This window comes from Furipterus horrens, unplaced genomic scaffold, assembly GCF_987537825.1.
Source record: "Furipterus horrens unplaced genomic scaffold, mFurHor1.1.pri manual_scaffold_11, whole genome shotgun sequence".
In the NCBI taxonomy this organism is placed as follows: Eukaryota; Metazoa; Chordata; class Mammalia; order Chiroptera; family Furipteridae; genus Furipterus; species Furipterus horrens.
In genome coordinates, this window is record NW_028327181.1 from 21,784,033 (window position 1) to 21,802,858 (window position 18,826).

Genomic DNA, 18,826 nt, shown 5'->3' on the forward strand with positions numbered 1-18,826 from the left:
GGGAAGCTGGGAAATTTCACATAAGTATCTGGATTTCCTGACTCTGGAAACACATTAGAATATCTGTTCCCACACAGCAACACCAGCTGGAGCTAACAAGTACCCACTTCAGACAGTTGTGTGCGGTCCTCACCCTGGCATTACACCCAGCCTGCATCCCTCCTCTGCGTTACCTGCCCGCTTCCCTAGCTAAGGAGCACCCTTCACAGGCCCCAGACCACCAGCCTAGCAAGGCTCCCATGCTGGTGCTGGAGGGAGTCTCTGATTTCTGAGATGCATGTGTATAAAACCCGAGACGGAACATGAGGGAGTCGGGGTTTGCTCGCAGATGTTCCAGCTCCACGGGGAGAGGAACGAGGTGAATTTCTCTGTAAGTCACATAACAATCGTGCTATTTCCAACCACAGGAGCCTTCCTGGTAGAGCAAGAACTTTATTGCTCGGTGAACAGTCCTGCTCATAGATTCTATGCCGTAGTTCTCCTTTTCCAATTATTGCCCCAATCCGCCTGGACCTGCGCTCTCTGCCAGCTTGGCAAGACGACCGTGGGGCAGGGAGACGTCCCCCAGGTTTCCCCCGAGTGTGGCCCAAGTACCAGGAGCGGCTGGCCTTCTTCAGTTCTCACACCTGGCTCTCCTGGAGCCTGTCCCGAGGGAGAAGTCCACTCAACAAAGCGAAGGGCTCAGGGGCCACACTGCCCCAGTCCTCACTGTGCTCCCAGCCGCTCGGCTCTGTCGTCCCCGTCTGGGTTCTGACGCGGCATCTCTAAGCCCAGACGGCTGAGGGAGCGCACGAAGTAGCGCGGGAGCCTGCAGCGCAAGCTGAGCTCCTCCTTCCCGGAGCCCAGGGCGGGCAGCACCAGCTGGCGGGCGTGCAGGTGGAGAGGGATGTGGCGGGCCTTCGCCTGCGGGAGCCCCAGCCTCTTCAGGGTGCCGGCAGACAGCTTCTGCGCAAGGAAAAGACGGCCTCTGAGGGTGGCGCCGGCAGCAGCTCACCCAGGACCAGCGTGCAGGGCGGGAGACCTGCACCTGCAGGGACCCAGCACTAACATCCCCGGAAGCCCACTTCAGAAGCCCGTCTAGGAAGGGTTCAGGACCCAGGCAGGAGGAGTCCGCCACCCCAGGCAGCTCTGACAGCCCGCTCTCTGGGCTCCCAAGAGAATGGGCTGGAGCATCACAAGACACAGACGTGTCCACCGTGGCTCTTTAGCAGCGGCAGGCAAGGCAGCGCTGAGCCTTCGGAAAGCCTCCTCCCCTGCCCGCAGCCTCCTAACAAACTCTGGGACTGATCCCACGGAGCAGAAAGTTCTGCTGGGAGACCCTGAGCCCCACGAGGACAGGAGCTGACAGCTTGTGAATGTCTCCACAGACGGGCTAACTGGTGGGCATGCGTCTGAAGACCACCAGCTCGTCCTGCTGGGACTCGCTCCGGGTTTCCACAGGGGAAAGCCCGAGTTCCGCCCCTCCATCGGCTGCATTTTGAGTCAAACCCGTATTACCTGGGGGGCCAACCTATTCCAGTCGGAGTACTTGTGATCACCAAGGATCGGGCAATCCAGTCCAAAAGACAGGTGAACTCGAAGCTGATGCTTTATCCCTTTAAAAAAGGAGAGAAAACTGATGAGTGGTAACATACCACAGGTGCCATCTGCTTCTGGTCACGTTAAATCAAAGCTCAGTAAGCTGGTAAAGCCCCAACTGCAGTCCAGTAATAAAGAATAATAATAACAAACTATGAGCTACCAGGAAGTAAACATTGTCAACACTGTTACACCTCTAATGTCCCTTCCGCTCAGTTCCTGTTCTCCACGTAGACAAGCATTATCACCAACCTGGTGTCTACCACTGCCATGCTGGTTTGTTAAAAATAATTGTGTTAGTATTATATAACACTAAGTAGTTCAGTTTTGCACATTTATTTTTTATTGTGGCAAAATATATACAAATTTACCTTTTGAACCATTTTTAAGTGCAACTTCACTGCAACCATCACCACCATCCGTCTCCAGAAATTCTGTATCTCCCCAAACTGCCCTCTGTCCCCGTTAATCACTTAGTCCCCATCTCCTCCTCTCTCTAGCCCCTGGTAACCATGTCTCTATGGAATCGACGACTCTAGGTACCTCATATAAATGGAATCATGAACTACTTGTTGTCCTTTTTTGCGTTTGGCTTATTTCACTCATCATAACGTCCTCGAGGTCCATCCTTGTTGCAGCATGTGTCAGAATTTCCTTCCTTTTTAAGGCTGAACAGTATTCCACGACATGGATACACCACATTTTATCATTCATCTGTCAGCAGACTTTTGGGATGTTGTCACCTTTTGGCTATTGTGAATAGTGCTGCTATGAACCCTGCTGTACAAGTATATTTTTGAATCCCTAATTTCAATTCTTTTGGATATATTCCCAAGGATAGAGGTGCTGGACCATATGGTAATTTTATGCCTAATTTTTTGAGGAACCTCTTGGCAAATTTTTAAATAACTGTAAACAAACTGTTTATGTACTTCTGCTCCCTACTGTGTTGAACAATGATCCCTAGGGGAGCTCCCAGCCTCAGATTAGCACCAGAGCACACTCTCAAGGCAGCTGCGATCCAGCCCCACAAGACCAGCTGCTCTGAAGGGCGGAGCCCAGCCCGAGGCCCAGGACGCAGCCCCGCACCACCGGGGCACAGGGCAGAATGGGGGCCCCTCCCTCCACGGAAGGGTGGCACTCTCACCAGTCACGGGCTGGAGCTCCAAGAGGGCGGAGGAGACAGTGCTGCTGAGCACCTGGTACTGAGTCACAGCCACGTGTGCATTCCGACTGGCCCGCACTCTCACCATTTTCCCATTGTCCATACGGTAGCTCGGGGACAGCGTCATCTGAAGCCAAAGATATCAAAAGATATGATTTCAAAAGACAAGCAGAGAGCCCGTCCCTCTGTCCACAGCTCTCACCCACCTTATGGTGCTGTTGCTGCCCTGGCACCTGCTTCTCGATGATGGGGATGTCCACGACTCCTGCTGAGGGCACTGGGACATGCACAGTGATGGCCCTGAGGGGACATGCAGACCCTTGCTAAGTCACAAAGGTGAGTGAGGCACTCTTTGGGTTTGGCTACTTAGAGGTTTTTACAGTGGACCTACTGTGGTTAGTTCTTAGGATCTGAGGGTTCCAAATAATCTCTTGGTATAGTGCTGAGCCTGAGAGCTTAATACTATTCTTACAGACCTATCTTTTTTATTCCTAAAGTAATAGATGTTAATTGTAGAATATTGGGGGGGGGGGACAGAAAAAATTATATTAATAACACAGTCTTTCATTCTAGCCTTTAAAAATGAGTATGTATATTTTAAAATGAAATTAGAGTAATATTGCTTTTGCATCCTGTTTTTCTTTTTTAAATAATAAAGAGGGTAAGTTCTGACTGTATGTGAAGTAGAGAAAAAAATAAATGAATGAAGTGAACGAAAAATTCACAGGACCCTTCCCACCCCATTTGCCAGGGAGGTAAAATGGGGAGGAACAGTGCTCAAAGTCACAGAAACCACAATAACTCAGTAACTCATTACGAAGAATTTTTGCTGGAGGGCTCTTATATCTACCACTGACAGGCAGAAGACAAATTAATCTGTCCTCACGTTCATGCCTCTCCAGGTCCATCAGAGTTCTCCTGGGCACCAGGTGGCCCACCACAGAGTCACTGGCCAAGGGGTGAAAAGCCCACTCAGATGTAACATTTCACATCCTGGACACCCAACTGCAGGCTGGTAGCAGTTTGGGCTGCTGATATATTTTATCACACTTAAACTGAGTTGTAACTACTCAATCACCCTTCCTGATCACCTAACATTACACCTCAAAAATGGTTAGAATTTAAATAGGCCCTGATTCAGAGAGGTATTAATTATATGTAGATGAACAAGACAAAAACCCCTGCTCTCGAGGGATTCAGAGTCTGGTAAGAAGACTCAAACAAAAAACTGTAACGTGACAAGTTGCTATTAGCAAAGGCTAATCGTTCTTACTATGTTTTACTTACAACGTCTACTTCCTGCACCTGGTATTTAAGGCCGTCATTAACTAGGTTCCAGCCCACCTTTCCAGCTCTGTCTGCCACCACCGGCCACTCCAGACTGGACTGAGTGCCTCACGCCTTCGTGCCCGCCACCCCCAGAATATACACGCTTCTTCACCTTGTCGGTCAAATCCTAGCCCTTCATCAGGACCCAATTAATTGACTTTCACTCTTCCATGAAGCCTATGACTGATAATGGTTAACAATTCTGAACTTTCACAGACAATTGTCAAGCAATATAACAACTTTTTATAGTCTTACATTTTGATTACTTGTATATATAATAATAGTCTTGGTTTTCCAACTTTCAGCTTTTACTATGAGCTCGGTACTGTGTTAAACACTTCACATGCATTATCTCACCCAAAATACAAAAAGAATACTTACAAATCAAACAGAAAATAATAACCCAAAAGAAAGTGGGCAAAATAAACAGTCTTGTTTACAAAAAGGGAAACTCAAAATAGACAATAAACATGAAAGACAGTCAATAGCAAAAGTACACAGGGAAAATGAAAATAAAATACCCCCTTTGCTTTTTAACCTGAGTGGCAAGCCTTTTAAAAACATATCGGGCCCTGGCCAGGTAGCCCAGTTGTTTAGAGCACTGTCCCCATACACCCAGATTGCAGATTTGATCCCTCGTCAGGGCACATACAGGAAGCAACCAATGGATGCATAAATAAATGGAACAACAGATAGATGTTTCTTTCTCTCTCCTTCTTAAATCAATAAAAAATAAAAATTTAAAAACACATCAGTCAGGCATAAGAGGAGGTGGACACTCACCATTGCTAGTGAGAATAAAAACTGACATAACCATTTTGGAGAGCAATCTGGGTAGTAAGGATTCAGATATTAAATGCGTGTACCCTTCAACTCAGCAACTCCATTTCTAGGACTTTGTCCTGAAGATATACTCATGTATTCCTTGCAATAGGTTCTGAAAAAATGGGAAATTATCTAACCATCTGTCAATAAGGAAATTATGATATATCCATACAATGAAATACTACAGAGCCATTAAAAAGGAGATAAACTTTAAATTCCACCACAAAATGCTCTCTGAGATCTATTGTCCGAATGAAAAAAGCAGGGTGTTACCATACAACAATATGCTTCTACACATTCAGCGTAACTCTGGAAGTTCATATAAGACACCGGTAATAGTGATTGCCTCTGGAAAGGGAAATTGAGTAGATGGGGGACAGGAGTAGGTTTCATTTTTGCTCCTGTATCTTTCATCTATCAAAGAAAACAGGTAGCCCTGGCTGGTGCGGCTCAGCGAGTTGCGCGCTGGCCTGCAAACTGAAGGGTCACCGGTTCGATTCCCTGGTCAGGGCACATGCCTGGGTTGTGGGGATATGGGAGGTGGTGAATCAATGTGTCTCTCACACATCAGTGTTTCTCTTCCTCTCTTTCTCCCTCCATTCCTCACTCTCTAAAAAATAAATAAAATCTTAAAAAAAAGCAAAAAACAAAACGGAGGTAAACCTACATATACTAACATGAAAGATTTCCCAAGACCCAGTTAAGGAGAAAACAAAGTACGATGTACACTGTACAATGTGATATATGTATGTACACATGTGTGTAGATAACACATACATACATACTGAATATACTAGACGCATACATAAAAATGTTGAATAACGACCAAAGGAATAAAAAGCAAACTATCTCAAGAGAAAGGACAAAAAAGACAAGAGTGGGTGGATTCTCCAGGAGTTTTCTGCTTTGTCGTTTAACTATTTTACCACAGAAAAGAAATCATGTCTTACTTGTATAACTAATTTTCAATGATTTTTATGTATAGCCATTATTAGGAACCACAACTCTATCAGACGCTAATGTTCTAAGCACTGAATCTGTCTCCTATACCTTTTTGATGCCCACAGGCCCTCGTGCAGGGCCCTCTATTAGCAGAGTTGCAGCTGTAGGAGTGCATGAACAGAAGAAAGGGTTGCCTTCATTTCTACCACCCCTACCACCGTCAGGGGGATCCGTACCAGTACTTCTTCGTCACCTGACGGGTTCTAAACAGCTCTTGGACTTGGTGCGCCACTTCCTTCTCCCAAGCCAACACCATTACGCCTGTAGTTTCCTTGTCCAGCCGGTGGCACAGATGCAGAGGCTCTGCCTTGTGGCCACGAAGCATCTTTGCCAAGACAGGTAGTATATCACTGATGCAGAGCTGGACCCCAGGACCGCCTAAGAAGGGGAAACACAGAGGTTTGAGTGGCCGGGAAAAGATCCCACCAAAGAACGCTACTTGGGGGGGGGGAAAGCCCTTAGGAGATTAACTGTCAATGCTTTCAGAGCCTTAGTACTGAGGTGCAGTCCAGGGACTAGCAACATCCGTCGGCCCAAGGAGCTTGCTAGAATGGCGTTTCAGGCCCCCAACCCAGACATTACTCAAAATGTGCACTTCACAAGATGCCAAGTAACTCACATGCAAATGAAGTTTGAGAAGCACTGTCCCAGAGCATGAGCTTTCTCCTCAGGCATAAATAGTCTTTAATCCACTTACGCACATGTACTCACAATAAAATCAGCAATTAAAATAAGGAAGTCTGATGTTTTACAATATAAACAAAGGCCTGGGAATTTCCTAAGTAAACCCTAGTGAGAAGTGCAAGATCACAAGGCCCTCCTGAGGTATTAGAGAAGCGCTAAGAGGCTTTGGGTGAGATGTTTCTAGGTTCTACTCTATGTACTCTCCTAACTAGCCACTGACTTTGGACAGGTTACTTCATCTTTCTAACTTTTGGTCTTCTTGTCTATAGTATGGAAATACCTATAACGTAATTATCTCATGGGAAATGAGAAGGTAAGAGGCTATTGTGAAAGTCACCAGGGGAAAACAAATCCACACGAAGCACCTGGCAATGTTTAATTCCTTGCCTTTATGTGCAACCTTCTCCATAGCTCCTGAAAAGCATTCTTCTTCTGGCAAAAATATGCCTTTTCCTCCAGCAAAACCCTTTCCACAAATGCATTTTTTCCCTATCTTTCCTGACTCACTCTAGCCGTCTCTAACACCTACATTCAACATTTATTCAAAAACATTTGAGAGTCCATTAAGTTCTAGATACCCTGGGGTTTTGTTGGGTATACTCCAATACACACACACACACCATATATTGTTTTCTTTTAAAAAATTTTTCCCCTTTTATTGATTCTAAAGAGAGAGAGGGGAGGTAGAAAAAAAAAGGGAGAGAAATACCGATGTGAGAGAGAAACAACCATCTGCTGCCTCCTGCGCTTGTCCCAACTGGGGACTGAACCTGCAATCCAGGCATGTGCCCTGATGGGGAATCCAACCCTGACCCTTCTGTTTGGGGACGAAGCCCACCCACACCAGGGAGAGCTATACTTCTTTCTTATATGTTGCTTCCTCCTTCCCAGTTTTGATGGAAAATAACCTAAAGACAAATCACACAGCCTTTATATTCTCCTATAGAAATCCCTGTGGAGGTCTGCACACAGCACATTCCATAAACCACAGTTGACTGCCAAATGTCTGGAGGCTGGGGGCTGTCTTATTTATTCCTGCATCCTCAACAGTGCCTTATATAGAACAGTAGTCCACAAAAATTTAAATTATTTTGAATGCAAGGCGTCTGAGAGCCCCAGAAGTGAGGTGTGAATGTTGCCTCTAGTTGTAGCCGAAAGCAGCGGCGGTCTCCCTCCCTTTCCCCCGTGGTCCTTACCATGCACCGGGACACCATAGGGCTTATTGATGACCACGAGGTCCTGGTCCTGATGGACAATCCCTCGCCTCAGCGCCTTGGCGAGCACGTTGGGGTGGACTCGCTGCAGCTGCTGTGTGAACCGCACTAGCTCTTGCACTCTCCGCTGGACAGGGTCTGTGAGCACCTGCGGGGAGAGGAAAAGCGATGGGAAACGCCTGGTGAGGAACACCTTCCATAAGTCTGGGTGAGAATCTGAGCAGGAAGGGAATCACTGAATCTTTACATTAGACTCGCCCCTTCTCCGAGTAGTGTGACAGGGAGGGGTGCTTAGCACCCAGCCCGCCGTTCGGCACCAAACCCGCAGACCGCACCCTCCGCTCTCTCCGCCCGCTCTCCATTCTCCCACCACCAACCTGGACGTTGAGTGGCATGGTCTCAGAGGACCACCTCCCCTCACTCCCAGCCCCTGGGCGCACTGTCTCTTGGGAGCTGTAGTCTCTCCCTCCGGACTCACCGCTCCCTTCTTCGTCTTCTGTTCCTGTTGCTGGGCTCGGAGCCTCTCCGCTAACTGCTGAGCATCCAGGGGCCTAGAGGTGGCAGCGGCGGTACAAAATGGCTTTGAGATGAGAGGGAGAAGACTCCCCACATGCCGCCCGGGACCCCAAACCAGGAAGCGCCATGCGTCGCAGCTGGGCGCCGCCATCTTGCTGAAGAGGGCGGGGCAAGTCAAGACCACCTGACTAGGGAGGTGGATTGCTTGGCTGGGCGACCCACGTGGGTCCGGGGTTGGGCGGAGCAAGCCTGGCCCTAGTCATGTGGCCGTGCCTGCTGACGTGAGCCTGCGCGGGTGGGTAATGTCCATTAGAGTCCCGGCGGCGGCGCGTTTGGAACGGTCCCGGTAAGTGTGTGCGGCGCGGTCCCCGGTGAGTGTGTGGGGCGCGGTCCCGGGTGGCGTGTGGGGAGAGATCCCTGGGGGGCGTGTGTGGCGCGGGCCCGGGGGATCGTGTGGGGAGCCCGGCTGCGATTGGGACCCGGGGCGCGTGGGGAGCCCGGCTGGGGTTGGGACCCGGGGCACGTGCGGAGCCCGGCTGGGGTTGGGACCCGGGGTGGCGTGTGCGGAGCCCGGCTGGGGTTGGGACCCGGGGCGCGTGCGGAGCCCGGCTGGGGTTGGGACCCGGGGGGGCGTGTGCGGAGCCCAGCTGGGGTTGGGACCCGGGGCGCGTACGGAGCCCGGCTGGGGTTGGGACCCGGGGCGCGTGCGGAGCCCGGCTGGGGTTGGGACCCGGGGTGGCGTGTGCGGAGCCCGGCTGGGGTTGGGACCCGGGGGGGCGTGTGCGGAGCCCGGCTGGGGTTGAGAGATGCCGGCCCCCCCAGCGTTGACTCCGCGCCCCAGGACCCCTGTCTCGGAGCGCTCTGCCTTGGGAGGCCGTGTCTCCCTTTGGGAGAGACCCCACACCCCCTGTCCTGTGCGCCCCCGCAGCGCGATGCCCTCTAACGCCCGCCGAGGAGCCTAAGAGCCGCCTGAGGCGCCGGCGCGGTCTCCTTTGGCAGCGGTGTCCGCGGGGTGTGACCGGCCCCGGGGACGCGTCCTGGCCCTTCCCGTCTACTCGCTTCCCGTTCCGTCTGCGGAGGTGCCCGGGCCTCTGTCCCCTCTCGACTCCCGGCCTCTCTGTTCTGCGTTGTAACCCGTCCCCTCTCTGAGGTGACGGGGAGCCCTAGTGTTCTCCGGGGGCCCCAGCCCGAGTTCCTACCTCGGCAGCCTCCTCCCCCGCCCCTCTCCCTGGGACTCCTTCCGAGGAGAAGGCTGAGAGGACGGAGCACGCCTTTCCCCTCTCCGGTCCCCTCAGGTTTCCTTTGCACCCTCTCCAGACCCGCTTTCCTCCCTCTCTCACCCAGTGTCCTGTTGGGACCCCGGGCGCCCTAACCGCCTGCGACGTTCTCCGATGTCACTAAGGGGTAGCTCGGACCGTGATCATGGCGGGGGGGACGTGATGTCAAAGCCCTTGGAGCAAACCTGTCATTTGTTAAGGAGAAAACTGTTGCCGAGTTGTGACAAGTGATGGGTCTGTGCCGACGGCAGAGGAAACGGTTTCTTAAGATTGCGTGGAATGAAGGCTGCCTGAGGAGCTAGAGCAGGGGGCAGGAAGGTCTGCTGCTGCCCCCCCCCCCCCGAACGGCATCGATTGGCAGGAGGGAACCCCACTGAGCGTGGAAGGCGTTGGAACAGGGAAGTGGAGCTCGACTCCCGGCCACTTCACGTCCTAGAGGAGCCTGACCTGGGCGGCTTCCGGAGCAGGAGGGAGAGCGCTTGCAACGGGAATTGTGGGAGTGGGTCTGGCACTGGGTCCCGGGCAGACTGGGAAGGAAAGTGTGTGCGGGCAGGGGACCGCGCCAGGACGCTGCAGTCCGGCGGGCCGCGTGGGACCACGGTGCCCCCTTCAGTGGTCTTCTGCCTGCACTGGGCTGCTCTTGGAGGTGGAGCTGATTTTGGGTTGTTGAACTGTGAGTCTCTTAAGGACCCTCCCGTTCATTCATTTTTTAATTCCCACATCTGGCCCAGTAGCCTCACAGATATTCATTAGATGAGATGCATCATAGACATGTGTTAGGTATGTATGAACATTTTGATTTGTCTTAGTTCTGTCGTCTTTTTTTTTTTTTTTTTTTTTTTTGGACCTGAAGAATGGAGGTGGGAGCAACGGTATTTGTAAAGAGTGGGAAAGAAGGGCTGTGTGTGTTTCTGTAATAAGATAGGTGATTGGGATAGAAATACAAATAATTACAAGTGAATTTGGGAAGCAGCTTCTTTCTCTCCTTCTGTCTGCACCCCCCCCACACACACACACATACAAATTCACAGGTGGGACATAGATCTGTGAAAGCTGAGAAGTTCCACCCTACAAAAATTACCTTTTACTGATACGCTCCAGACCAGGTTTCAATGTCACCGAAAAGTCACACATCATGTATTACTTAGGTACAAGAAGCTTTTTACCCAAGGACTGAAATTTGGACATTAGGATTTTAATTCACATCACTGCATCGATTCTAATTACTGTTTTGGGTATAGTGCTTTCATGGTTTTGTGGGGGCTGAGAAAACCTGCTTTCTCTCTTCATCTGTTCTTAGTCGCATTAAAGAAATGATAGCTGTTCTTGAAGAATTGGCCTTCCTGTGGCAGGAAACGTAGTGAAGAACCAACTCAGATGCCGCTCTTAGTGACACAGAGCTTGTGTTCTTGGGTTTCAGTTTACCCCAAGATAACACTATAGCGCCTAAGCATAAGAACACTGATCACTTTTTTATGGAGAAGGATCTTTTAGATTTTTCCTGTTGAAACATGACAAGAAAATTTGAAGAATTCAAAGTCTTTGTTTCAGTACATCCTTAGCCATTATGGATACAGAAGTTACAACTTCCTTCATGTTTCTCCTATGAGTCTAGGCACTTGGTGATTCAAAGTAGAGTTGCTCTCTAAGTATACAAGGATTTATGCAAATATGATTCTGTCTTTAGTTTCTTAATGCTCTGCTGCCTCCTTCCTCACTCAGTTGATCCTATCTTAGGCAGTTTATTTTTTCCACTTCTGCACCAATCTCACATTCTCTTTTTGGTTGAGGATTCCTCATCCAGATTGTTTACTCAGTACAAGGAAGAAACTTTTTATTTGTGGTGTCTCCATTTTTATAGAGTTCAAACATGGCTTATTTACATACTTTAAAAATTTCATTTATTGGGGTAACATTGATTAACAAATTTCAGGTGTAGTTTTTTAATACATCTGTGTACTCATGTGCTCATCACCTAAGGTCTAGTCTCCTTCCATCACCATATATTTGCCCTCCTTTACCCTCTTGCCCTCTGGCAACCATTATTCGTAAGATTTTGATATATCATAATATATCCAGCACCCCCCCCAAATAACAATATAACGAACTTAATTTGTCTTTTAAGGTATTTCCCATGTAAACATTTTGTTTACAAGCAATGCCAATGCACTCGGACCTTACTGTTCCATTATTTAATACAACTGTTCGAAGACTAACTTACTCTCCCCACCTCGTCCTCTCCTCTGTAATGTGTTCATCACTAAATAATGCCGTCCTTCCTAGTTAGAACGTGTGCTTTCACCGCCCTTCGGTTGGTTGGCTGGTTTTCCTTCCACTCTCGCATTGGCTCGTTTGTCCAACTGACACTGATGTCCTGTTTAGCAGGGGCAGCGAGCGGTCAGCTAAATGGTTCATCCGCAGCACACAGTGAAATAAGGGGTACACCATCTCCTGTTCTACTCTGCCAGTTTGTCAACAGAAAATGTGGTCCTTGAACCTAGTTAAGGCCTTGGAGAATAGCGACTTACCTCTGCTACTTGGAAAGGATTCTGTCAAGTCTGTTACAGATTCTTATTATCTTGTTTTCTGAAGCTGGTTAGCTTTCGATGTGTAAACCCGTTTTGTGATATTTTACCTTTTCTCTCTCCACAGACCCCAGTACATGAGGGCTACAGAAGTCACCACCGTTAGACCAAGCTCGAAGGCACTATCGTGGACAGTGTTTCACAGTAAACTTACAAGAACCCAAGTATGGCTCCTAGGAAGAACCAGAACCCAGAAGTTGAAGGCTGGGGCTTTGGATAGTAGAGGGGGGAGGGAATGTTCCAACTTAATCCTTCGTGCGGCCAGTTCTTGGCTTTTGTTTTTTTTCCAGTTCTTGGCGTTACGCAGCCTGTTCGTTTGAGAATACCCGAGCACCAGCAGAACCCCGATGCAGCCCCCCTCCCCACCCCGAGGCTGGACATGGGTTTGTCCATGTCGCACATCAGTGTGATACCCATTGAGGGGGCTGCTGCTCAGCATGAAGGATTTGGGATGTAGCTGCCAGGGACTCACCATGGCCCTGGTGACAGTTCTGTACTCTACTTGGTTTTTCAGTGACCTTAATGGCTGTGTTTTAAAACGAGACTTGAAGCTCTAGTTTCTAGACCTTTTACAGTGTACAGTATTTTATTACCTGAGCTGTATTAAAAATTTGTTCATGTACTTCCCAGGGCCCTGGTTCTACTTGTAGTCACTGTAGAAAACTGACAAGCCTGGTTTTTGTAACTCCCTTTAAATTTTAAATGTTCTGTTCCTTTCCCCGGGGGAGGGGTGACCTCCTTCTCAGGACCCATTGTTCCGGGCTCCTCAGAGCCTTGCTGGTTCCTGCTGCTTCCCTTCTCACCATAAAGCCATTAATGTGATGTGGGGTTTTAGTTTTGAATCCCGTATAAAGTAACTCCAAGACTAAAAGGCCATTTATTTATGAAATTTATTTTCTTATATATAAATTATGCTCTTCTCCGGGCAGACAACCCTCCCCTTATTGCACTAATAGCACGTCAGTAACACCGAGCTAGAGGACAAGTCTCAGCAGAGGTTTGTATCCTTCAACGCAGCGCTTGTCTGCCAGGCGCTGTGGGGAGGGGCGGACACGCCAGGGTCCCTCAGGAAGGAGAATTGGGAGAGGACAGCTCGATACCCTTCTCACAGGTGGTTTTCTCCCAGGAAGGGGAACATGCAAAGCATACATCCGGGTTCTGGGCGTGGGGAAGAGCAGGAGGGCTGAGAAGCCCAGTGCAGCACCCCAGCTCAGCTCCCCTTCTCTGAGGGAAGAGGGGACTCGTTTTTCTCTCATGTGTTAACAGATCCTTCAGGCCTAGCTGATGCTTTGCAGAAATAGGATGAGGTTATCGTCAGAAATAGCAGCATTAAGAACAGGCCATACACTGCCACAGTATGCTTATTATGCTCAGATGTCCCTACGACCACACTCGTTAGCGAAGTTCTGGCATTGATCTTCTGACCAGCGGTCAAAGCTGTAATGAGACCAAGTCTGCAGGCAGAGTGATGGGGACTCCCGCCTGGGTAGGGAGGGCAGGACCGTGGTGTGTGTGTGGGGGGGGGGGGGGTGGGGATGAGCAGTGACTGTAACATGATTAGGCCCTCCTCGCAGACGGACGCTGGACTGAACAGGGGTGGGGTTAGAAGGAGTCCCCTCGCTCTGCCTTTGTACTGCACTGAAGACAAGTTGCTCACACTCTAAAGCACAGCCTTGCTACGGGAACAGGGACTTTGGGGGGAAGCGGCGATTTGGTATCCGGCAAGAGCACGTTACGCCTTCATGAGGGCAGCCACCACAGCCTTGGCGTTGAGACTACGTAGGTCACAGTAGGTCTGGCCAGTGCCCACAAACACAATGGGTTTGCTTGTGATGTAGGTCATAGAAATAGCAGCTCCCACCTGACGTGGAAAAAGGGGCACCCAGTCAACTCAAGGAACCTTCTACCAACTCGCCTAGTAACAGGCTTTGCAGCAAACGCAGCCTCAGCTCCCTTGGGAACGATGGCCTGTCCCTGCCCTCCCAGTTAACACTCATATTTACCTTGTCATCAATGGTATCAAATTTGGTAAGGACAATGCCATCAATGAGCCGAGGTGTTTGAGCCATAGAATGGTCAGCCAAGGCTCTGTTGAACTTGACCTGGAAAGGAGAAACAGGACATTAACAGTAAAAAGCACCTAACTGGCCAAAGCTGAGGTTGGAAAGAACCGTGCCATAGCCCTCACCAGCTGATCCACGGCCTCATTGCCCACTAAGGCTTCCCCAACAAACAGCACCAAGTCGGGCGTGTTGACAGTAATGAGCTTGGCCAGGGCAGTCATGAGAGGGGCATTGTCTTGCATGCGGCCAGCTGTGTCCACCAGCACCACGTCAAAGCCTTGATTACGTGCTAGAGAGAAACAAAGGGGTCAACTCCCAACTCCCGGACTGTCACGCAGATTCCCAGCTTTCTCCCAAGAAGTCCTGGCCTGGCGACGTTTTTGTCTATCAGTTTACTTTCTTGGCCTCTGGATATGGTTACAAGGTAGTGAGAGAAAGATACTTTATGCTTGACCCTCTAGGCATAGGAAAAAGATGACAGTTTGATTAAGGCGACCGAACAGAGGTTTCTTCAGTTGGGATGTCCTGGCTTTGCTTGCACCTACTCCTATTACCCAAAGCAGAGCCCTGCCAAGTCCCCAATCCTGACTTGGTACTGAGCCTAGCTGGTGGCAGGGTAACCCTGCTGCTCAGCATATTTTAAGGGAACCCAAGGAGGGAAGGGGCCCAGACAAGCACCCATGCTTTGTGTGCACTGTACCAAAGGCAATAGCTTCCATAGCAATGCCAGCAGCGTCTTTGCCGTAGCCCTTCTCAAACAACTGCACCATGGTGCGACCACCGTGACTCTCGGGGGGGTGTAGGGCACTCAATCGTCGGGTGTGTGTGCGCAACTGTTCCACAGCCCCGGCACGAAATGTGTCACAGGCGGCAATGAGGACACTGAAGCCATTTTCTAACAGCCAGAAAGAGATCTGCAGAACAGGCAAAGGAAACTGTCACCTAGAGTCAGAGTTGCTAAGACATAGTGAAGAAATGTCAGACAGACGGGAAACTGCACTGACCTTGGCGAGATTGGTAGACTTCCCCACGCCATTAACCCCACAGAAGGTGACAACATACGGACGCTGATGACGCTGGGCATCCATGATGTCCCGGAGCATGTCCACACGACGCTGCGGCTGCAGAATCTGTACCAGGGACTCTTGTAGAGCCTGCTTTACTGTGGAAGTCACCGCTGAAAGGGGGAGGAGGAGGTGCAGCCATGAATCCCAAAGAATGTACCCAAAGAACGCCCAACACCTTTCTGCACTCACGCAACTAGAATCAGGATGATACCACACCAGGATCTTGCCCCGGGAACCCATACCATATCTGTTACTGTCCTAATAAATACTTCACACGCATTAACTCACCTAATAGAGGTTCAGAGCTTAAAAGATTTGCTGAAAGTCAGAAGGTCAATGCACTTCAACTCCTGGTTCCCACAATGCCCCCCGCCCGCCCCGCACTTCTGCTACAGGGCTGTACTCACTGCTGAATGTCCCCATCACCTTCCCTTCCAACTTGTTGGCCACGGAATCACAGAGCTGGACTGCAATGTCTGCTGCTACGTTCTTAGCTGAGGGGAGAGGGGGACAGCTGTGGTGTGAGCACTGTGTCAACAGTCAGCAACCCCTAAAGTACAGCTAAGAAACGTGTTTGTTCTCTCCACCGTCCCTACCCCATCCACACGAGTCCACCTGTTCCTTAGAACTTACCAATGAGGTGGTCACGCATCTTGTCCAGCACAGATTCCATGTCTTCACGACTCAAGCTCTTGGAGCCCACAAGGCCCTTCAGCATCCCGAACATGCCACCCAGAGTCCCCTTGGTAGCACTGCAGGCCAGGAGATTACGGATATGCGGGTACACAGAAAGCCAGTGGGCGGGAGTCAAGTCTCATCTACTCTGGAGCTACACGCACCACCCACCGCCTGAGATTTCCTACCTGGGTTTGGTAGGGCTCTGAGCGGCCCCTTCGTCATCTGAGCTGCTGCAGTCCAGATCCTGAAGCTGCCCCCCAGGCCCAGTCCCTCGAATCTGCAGGGTATGGGGAAAGGCGATAGGATTAGGCATTCTAAAGGTTCTGAGAGGGGAAAAGCCCAGGATTTACCCTGTCCACATTGCTCTGTCTCCCCACTCAAAGAAATCAAAGGTACTGCCCTCCTATTTCCTCCCCAATTCTTTTTAATGGTAACCTTCACTCTGGCCCCAGCTGACTTACCAAGTTGATGTCCTCAGGTGGGGCAACCTCTGGGGCTCCGTTGGTGGTAGGGGTGCTGTAATCCAGGTCTTCCTTGTTAACGCAGCCACCCAGAGCCCACACCCGAGGTACTTTTCTGCCCCTTGAAGGATCTGACTTTGTGGACTTGCTGAAAGGGTTACAACACAGAAGGTTATGGTGAAGAAGCAGGAAACATCCACGCAAGAACCAGAGAAGGCCCTTGCCCCCAACATGGCTAGACTATGGCAAAGGTTACAATGCTCACCTGGGCTTTTCTATGCCCTTCCCGTGTTTCTGAATGAACTCCTCTCGCTTCCTCCGTATCAGCTCCTCTTTGGAAAGCTCCACCCCATTCTCAGCCCCCACTGACTTCTGTGCAGGGACTGTTTTGCTGGTAGCCAAAGGGACATCAGAACCTGTTAGGAGAAAACTCACTGGAGCAAAAGGACCAGATTCCCACAAAACAGACAATGGGAAAAACATCTTCCAAATCCGTTAAGGGGAAATGAAGAGCAAACCCCTTGGGGCTCACAAGGACTGGGGATGACAGTGTAGGTGGTGGGCACCTGTGTGAGGGAGACAGGCAACGACAGAAGAAAAGGGAACCACTTCAATACTCAGTACATTAACTTCCCGTGCTCCGTATGTCCACAGAGCACAAACTAACCTTCCTTCTTGGCCCCCTTGTTTTTTTTATTCTTTGCTTTTTCCTTGGGCTTTTCACCCTTTGTCTCAATCATGGATCTTACAGGCTTCTTGGCCTTTTCTGAATCTTCATATTTCTTCATGGTAGTCGGAACCCGGACCTTACTGCTCTCCTCTGCTTCACTAAAGAGAAGGAGAATGGAATAATGTCCAGAGAAAGGGCCCTCACACCAGGAAGATAACGTAGAACTGGGCAGCAATAAACCGTTTACTACCCTTGAATGGGCCTCAGGAAGGGAGGGAGCTCATCAAGTCACAGAAATTGATTTTGGAGCAGAAAAGCCTCTCACCGAAGGAGCTGCAGAAAGTCATTTTGGAAATCAAAAGTGCCATTCAATAGACTCAAAGCACTTTGCTGCTGGATCTCTGTGCGGTACTTGTCCCGAAACAGCCGGTGCACATCATCTATCAATTTGTCGACATACGTCAGTGTTAAGATCTTCTGAAAACCAACCTGTGTAGGGAAAGAAACAGAGCCAACAGATCTGCTTACATGCCATCCCAGAACAGAGGGAACCCAGCTCAGCCCAGGCCTCCAGATTGGCTGAGCCGTCTGGCAGGTGTCCCTGACCTGAGGGTAGCCAAGCTCTCTGGGCCCCAGAGTTTCTTCCCTTCACCCTCACCCTCGTCTTCTCAGTTACTTCATCGTATAACACTTTCTTCAGTTAATCAGGGTTTTCTTAATAATCGGGACCGTGTGGAGAATGCACTTGTCCCTCTAAAGTACCCCCACTTACCACAAACACCAGCTCAAACTGGTTGTCCAGTTTATACTTGAGTGTGAGCGCTTCATGGGTGAAGGAGTTGTTGCCTCCCCTTTCCTGGAAAGACAGTATGTCTCAGAGTTCACACTATTCCCCAGAAAACCCAGTCATGGGCCCCTCAACGATTGCCTTTGGGAAAGAACCAGATATTCTCTCAAAGTCAAGCCTGTTACAGGACCGGTGGACGCTGGGGCACTGCTCTCTAGCATTCCGCCAGGGAGAAAAGGAGATCACAAGTTGGGGGTTAGGGGAAGAGGGGAGAATGGCAAGGCATATGGGAGCCAGAAGGAAAGTCGTCATGTAAACAATCAGTTCCACTAGCAGCTGTACATTAGTTACAGTTTTAAAAAGAGTTTTCCTATCGCTTATCTCACCCACCCTTCGAAACAACACAAAGCCAAGCTGCCAGGAGCGAAAGGAGGAAACGATGTTAAGTCTGAAGAAGCGCCCGATCCGGCTAGAGTCCCAGAAAGCGGAGGGGGAGGGGTGCCGCAAAGTTGCTGGGTGTTCTGACGGGGGCAGGAGAAAGTGAAGTCCCAGCTACCGCGGAGGGGCCAGCTCTCGGGGCGGTCAAGGTGGGAGCGGGGCGCGGGGTCGGTCAAGGGGTACTATGGATCGGATGGGGCGAAGAGCCGGCAGTTCTGACCCCGCGGGGGCGGTACCTGCAGCAGCACAGAACGAATCAACGCGTTAACAGGCCCGGTGCAGGAGTCGCTCACACCCTGGAAGCACCAGAGCACGAGCCCGCCCTTCGAGAAAATGGTGAAGAAGTCAAGCATGGCGACAGCAGGAGAGGAGCCCGGCCGGCGCCGGGAACTGAGGCCGAGATCGCCCGACTTCCTGCTGCGCCAACGACGGGACACGTCACACTAGAGGTCCCGGAAATCAGCTCAGCGGTACTTCCGCTCAGAGC

At 50.3% G+C, this 18,826-nt stretch overlaps 2 protein-coding genes and 1 long non-coding RNA gene across 3 annotated transcripts; 1 reads left to right on the top strand and 2 right to left on the bottom strand.

Moving 5' to 3' along the window:
* Positions 1-412: 412 nt before the first annotated feature.
* On the bottom strand, positions 413-8,479 carry RPUSD4 (RNA pseudouridine synthase D4). Its single transcript, XM_090292387.1, has 7 exons — positions 8,276-8,479; positions 7,780-7,945; positions 6,076-6,277; positions 2,950-3,043; positions 2,726-2,870; positions 1,498-1,595; positions 413-945 (listed from the first exon to the last, which is right to left on the bottom strand). The coding sequence occupies exons 1-7, from the start codon at positions 8,462-8,464 to the stop codon at positions 706-708; spliced, it is 1,134 nt and encodes a 377-aa protein (XP_090148513.1). The 5' UTR covers positions 8,465-8,479; the 3' UTR covers positions 413-705.
* An 88-nt stretch (positions 8,480-8,567) lies between these two features.
* LOC149997252 (uncharacterized) lies at positions 8,568-13,049 on the top strand. Its single transcript, XR_016514008.1, has 3 exons — positions 8,568-8,659; positions 12,243-12,339; positions 12,466-13,049. It is a non-coding gene; the product is annotated as an uncharacterized LOC149997252 (long non-coding RNA).
* A 648-nt stretch (positions 13,050-13,697) lies between these two features.
* SRPRA (SRP receptor subunit alpha) lies at positions 13,698-18,809 on the bottom strand. Its single transcript, XM_090291231.1, has 14 exons — positions 18,576-18,809; positions 17,887-17,970; positions 17,440-17,603; positions 17,112-17,272; positions 16,710-16,860; positions 16,445-16,592; positions 16,169-16,260; positions 15,939-16,057; positions 15,713-15,799; positions 15,243-15,415; positions 14,939-15,152; positions 14,364-14,527; positions 14,179-14,277; positions 13,698-14,036 (listed from the first exon to the last, which is right to left on the bottom strand). The coding sequence occupies exons 1-14, from the start codon at positions 18,690-18,692 to the stop codon at positions 13,908-13,910; spliced, it is 1,902 nt and encodes a 633-aa protein (XP_090147357.1). The 5' UTR covers positions 18,693-18,809; the 3' UTR covers positions 13,698-13,907.
* Positions 18,810-18,826: the final 17 nt, after the last annotated feature.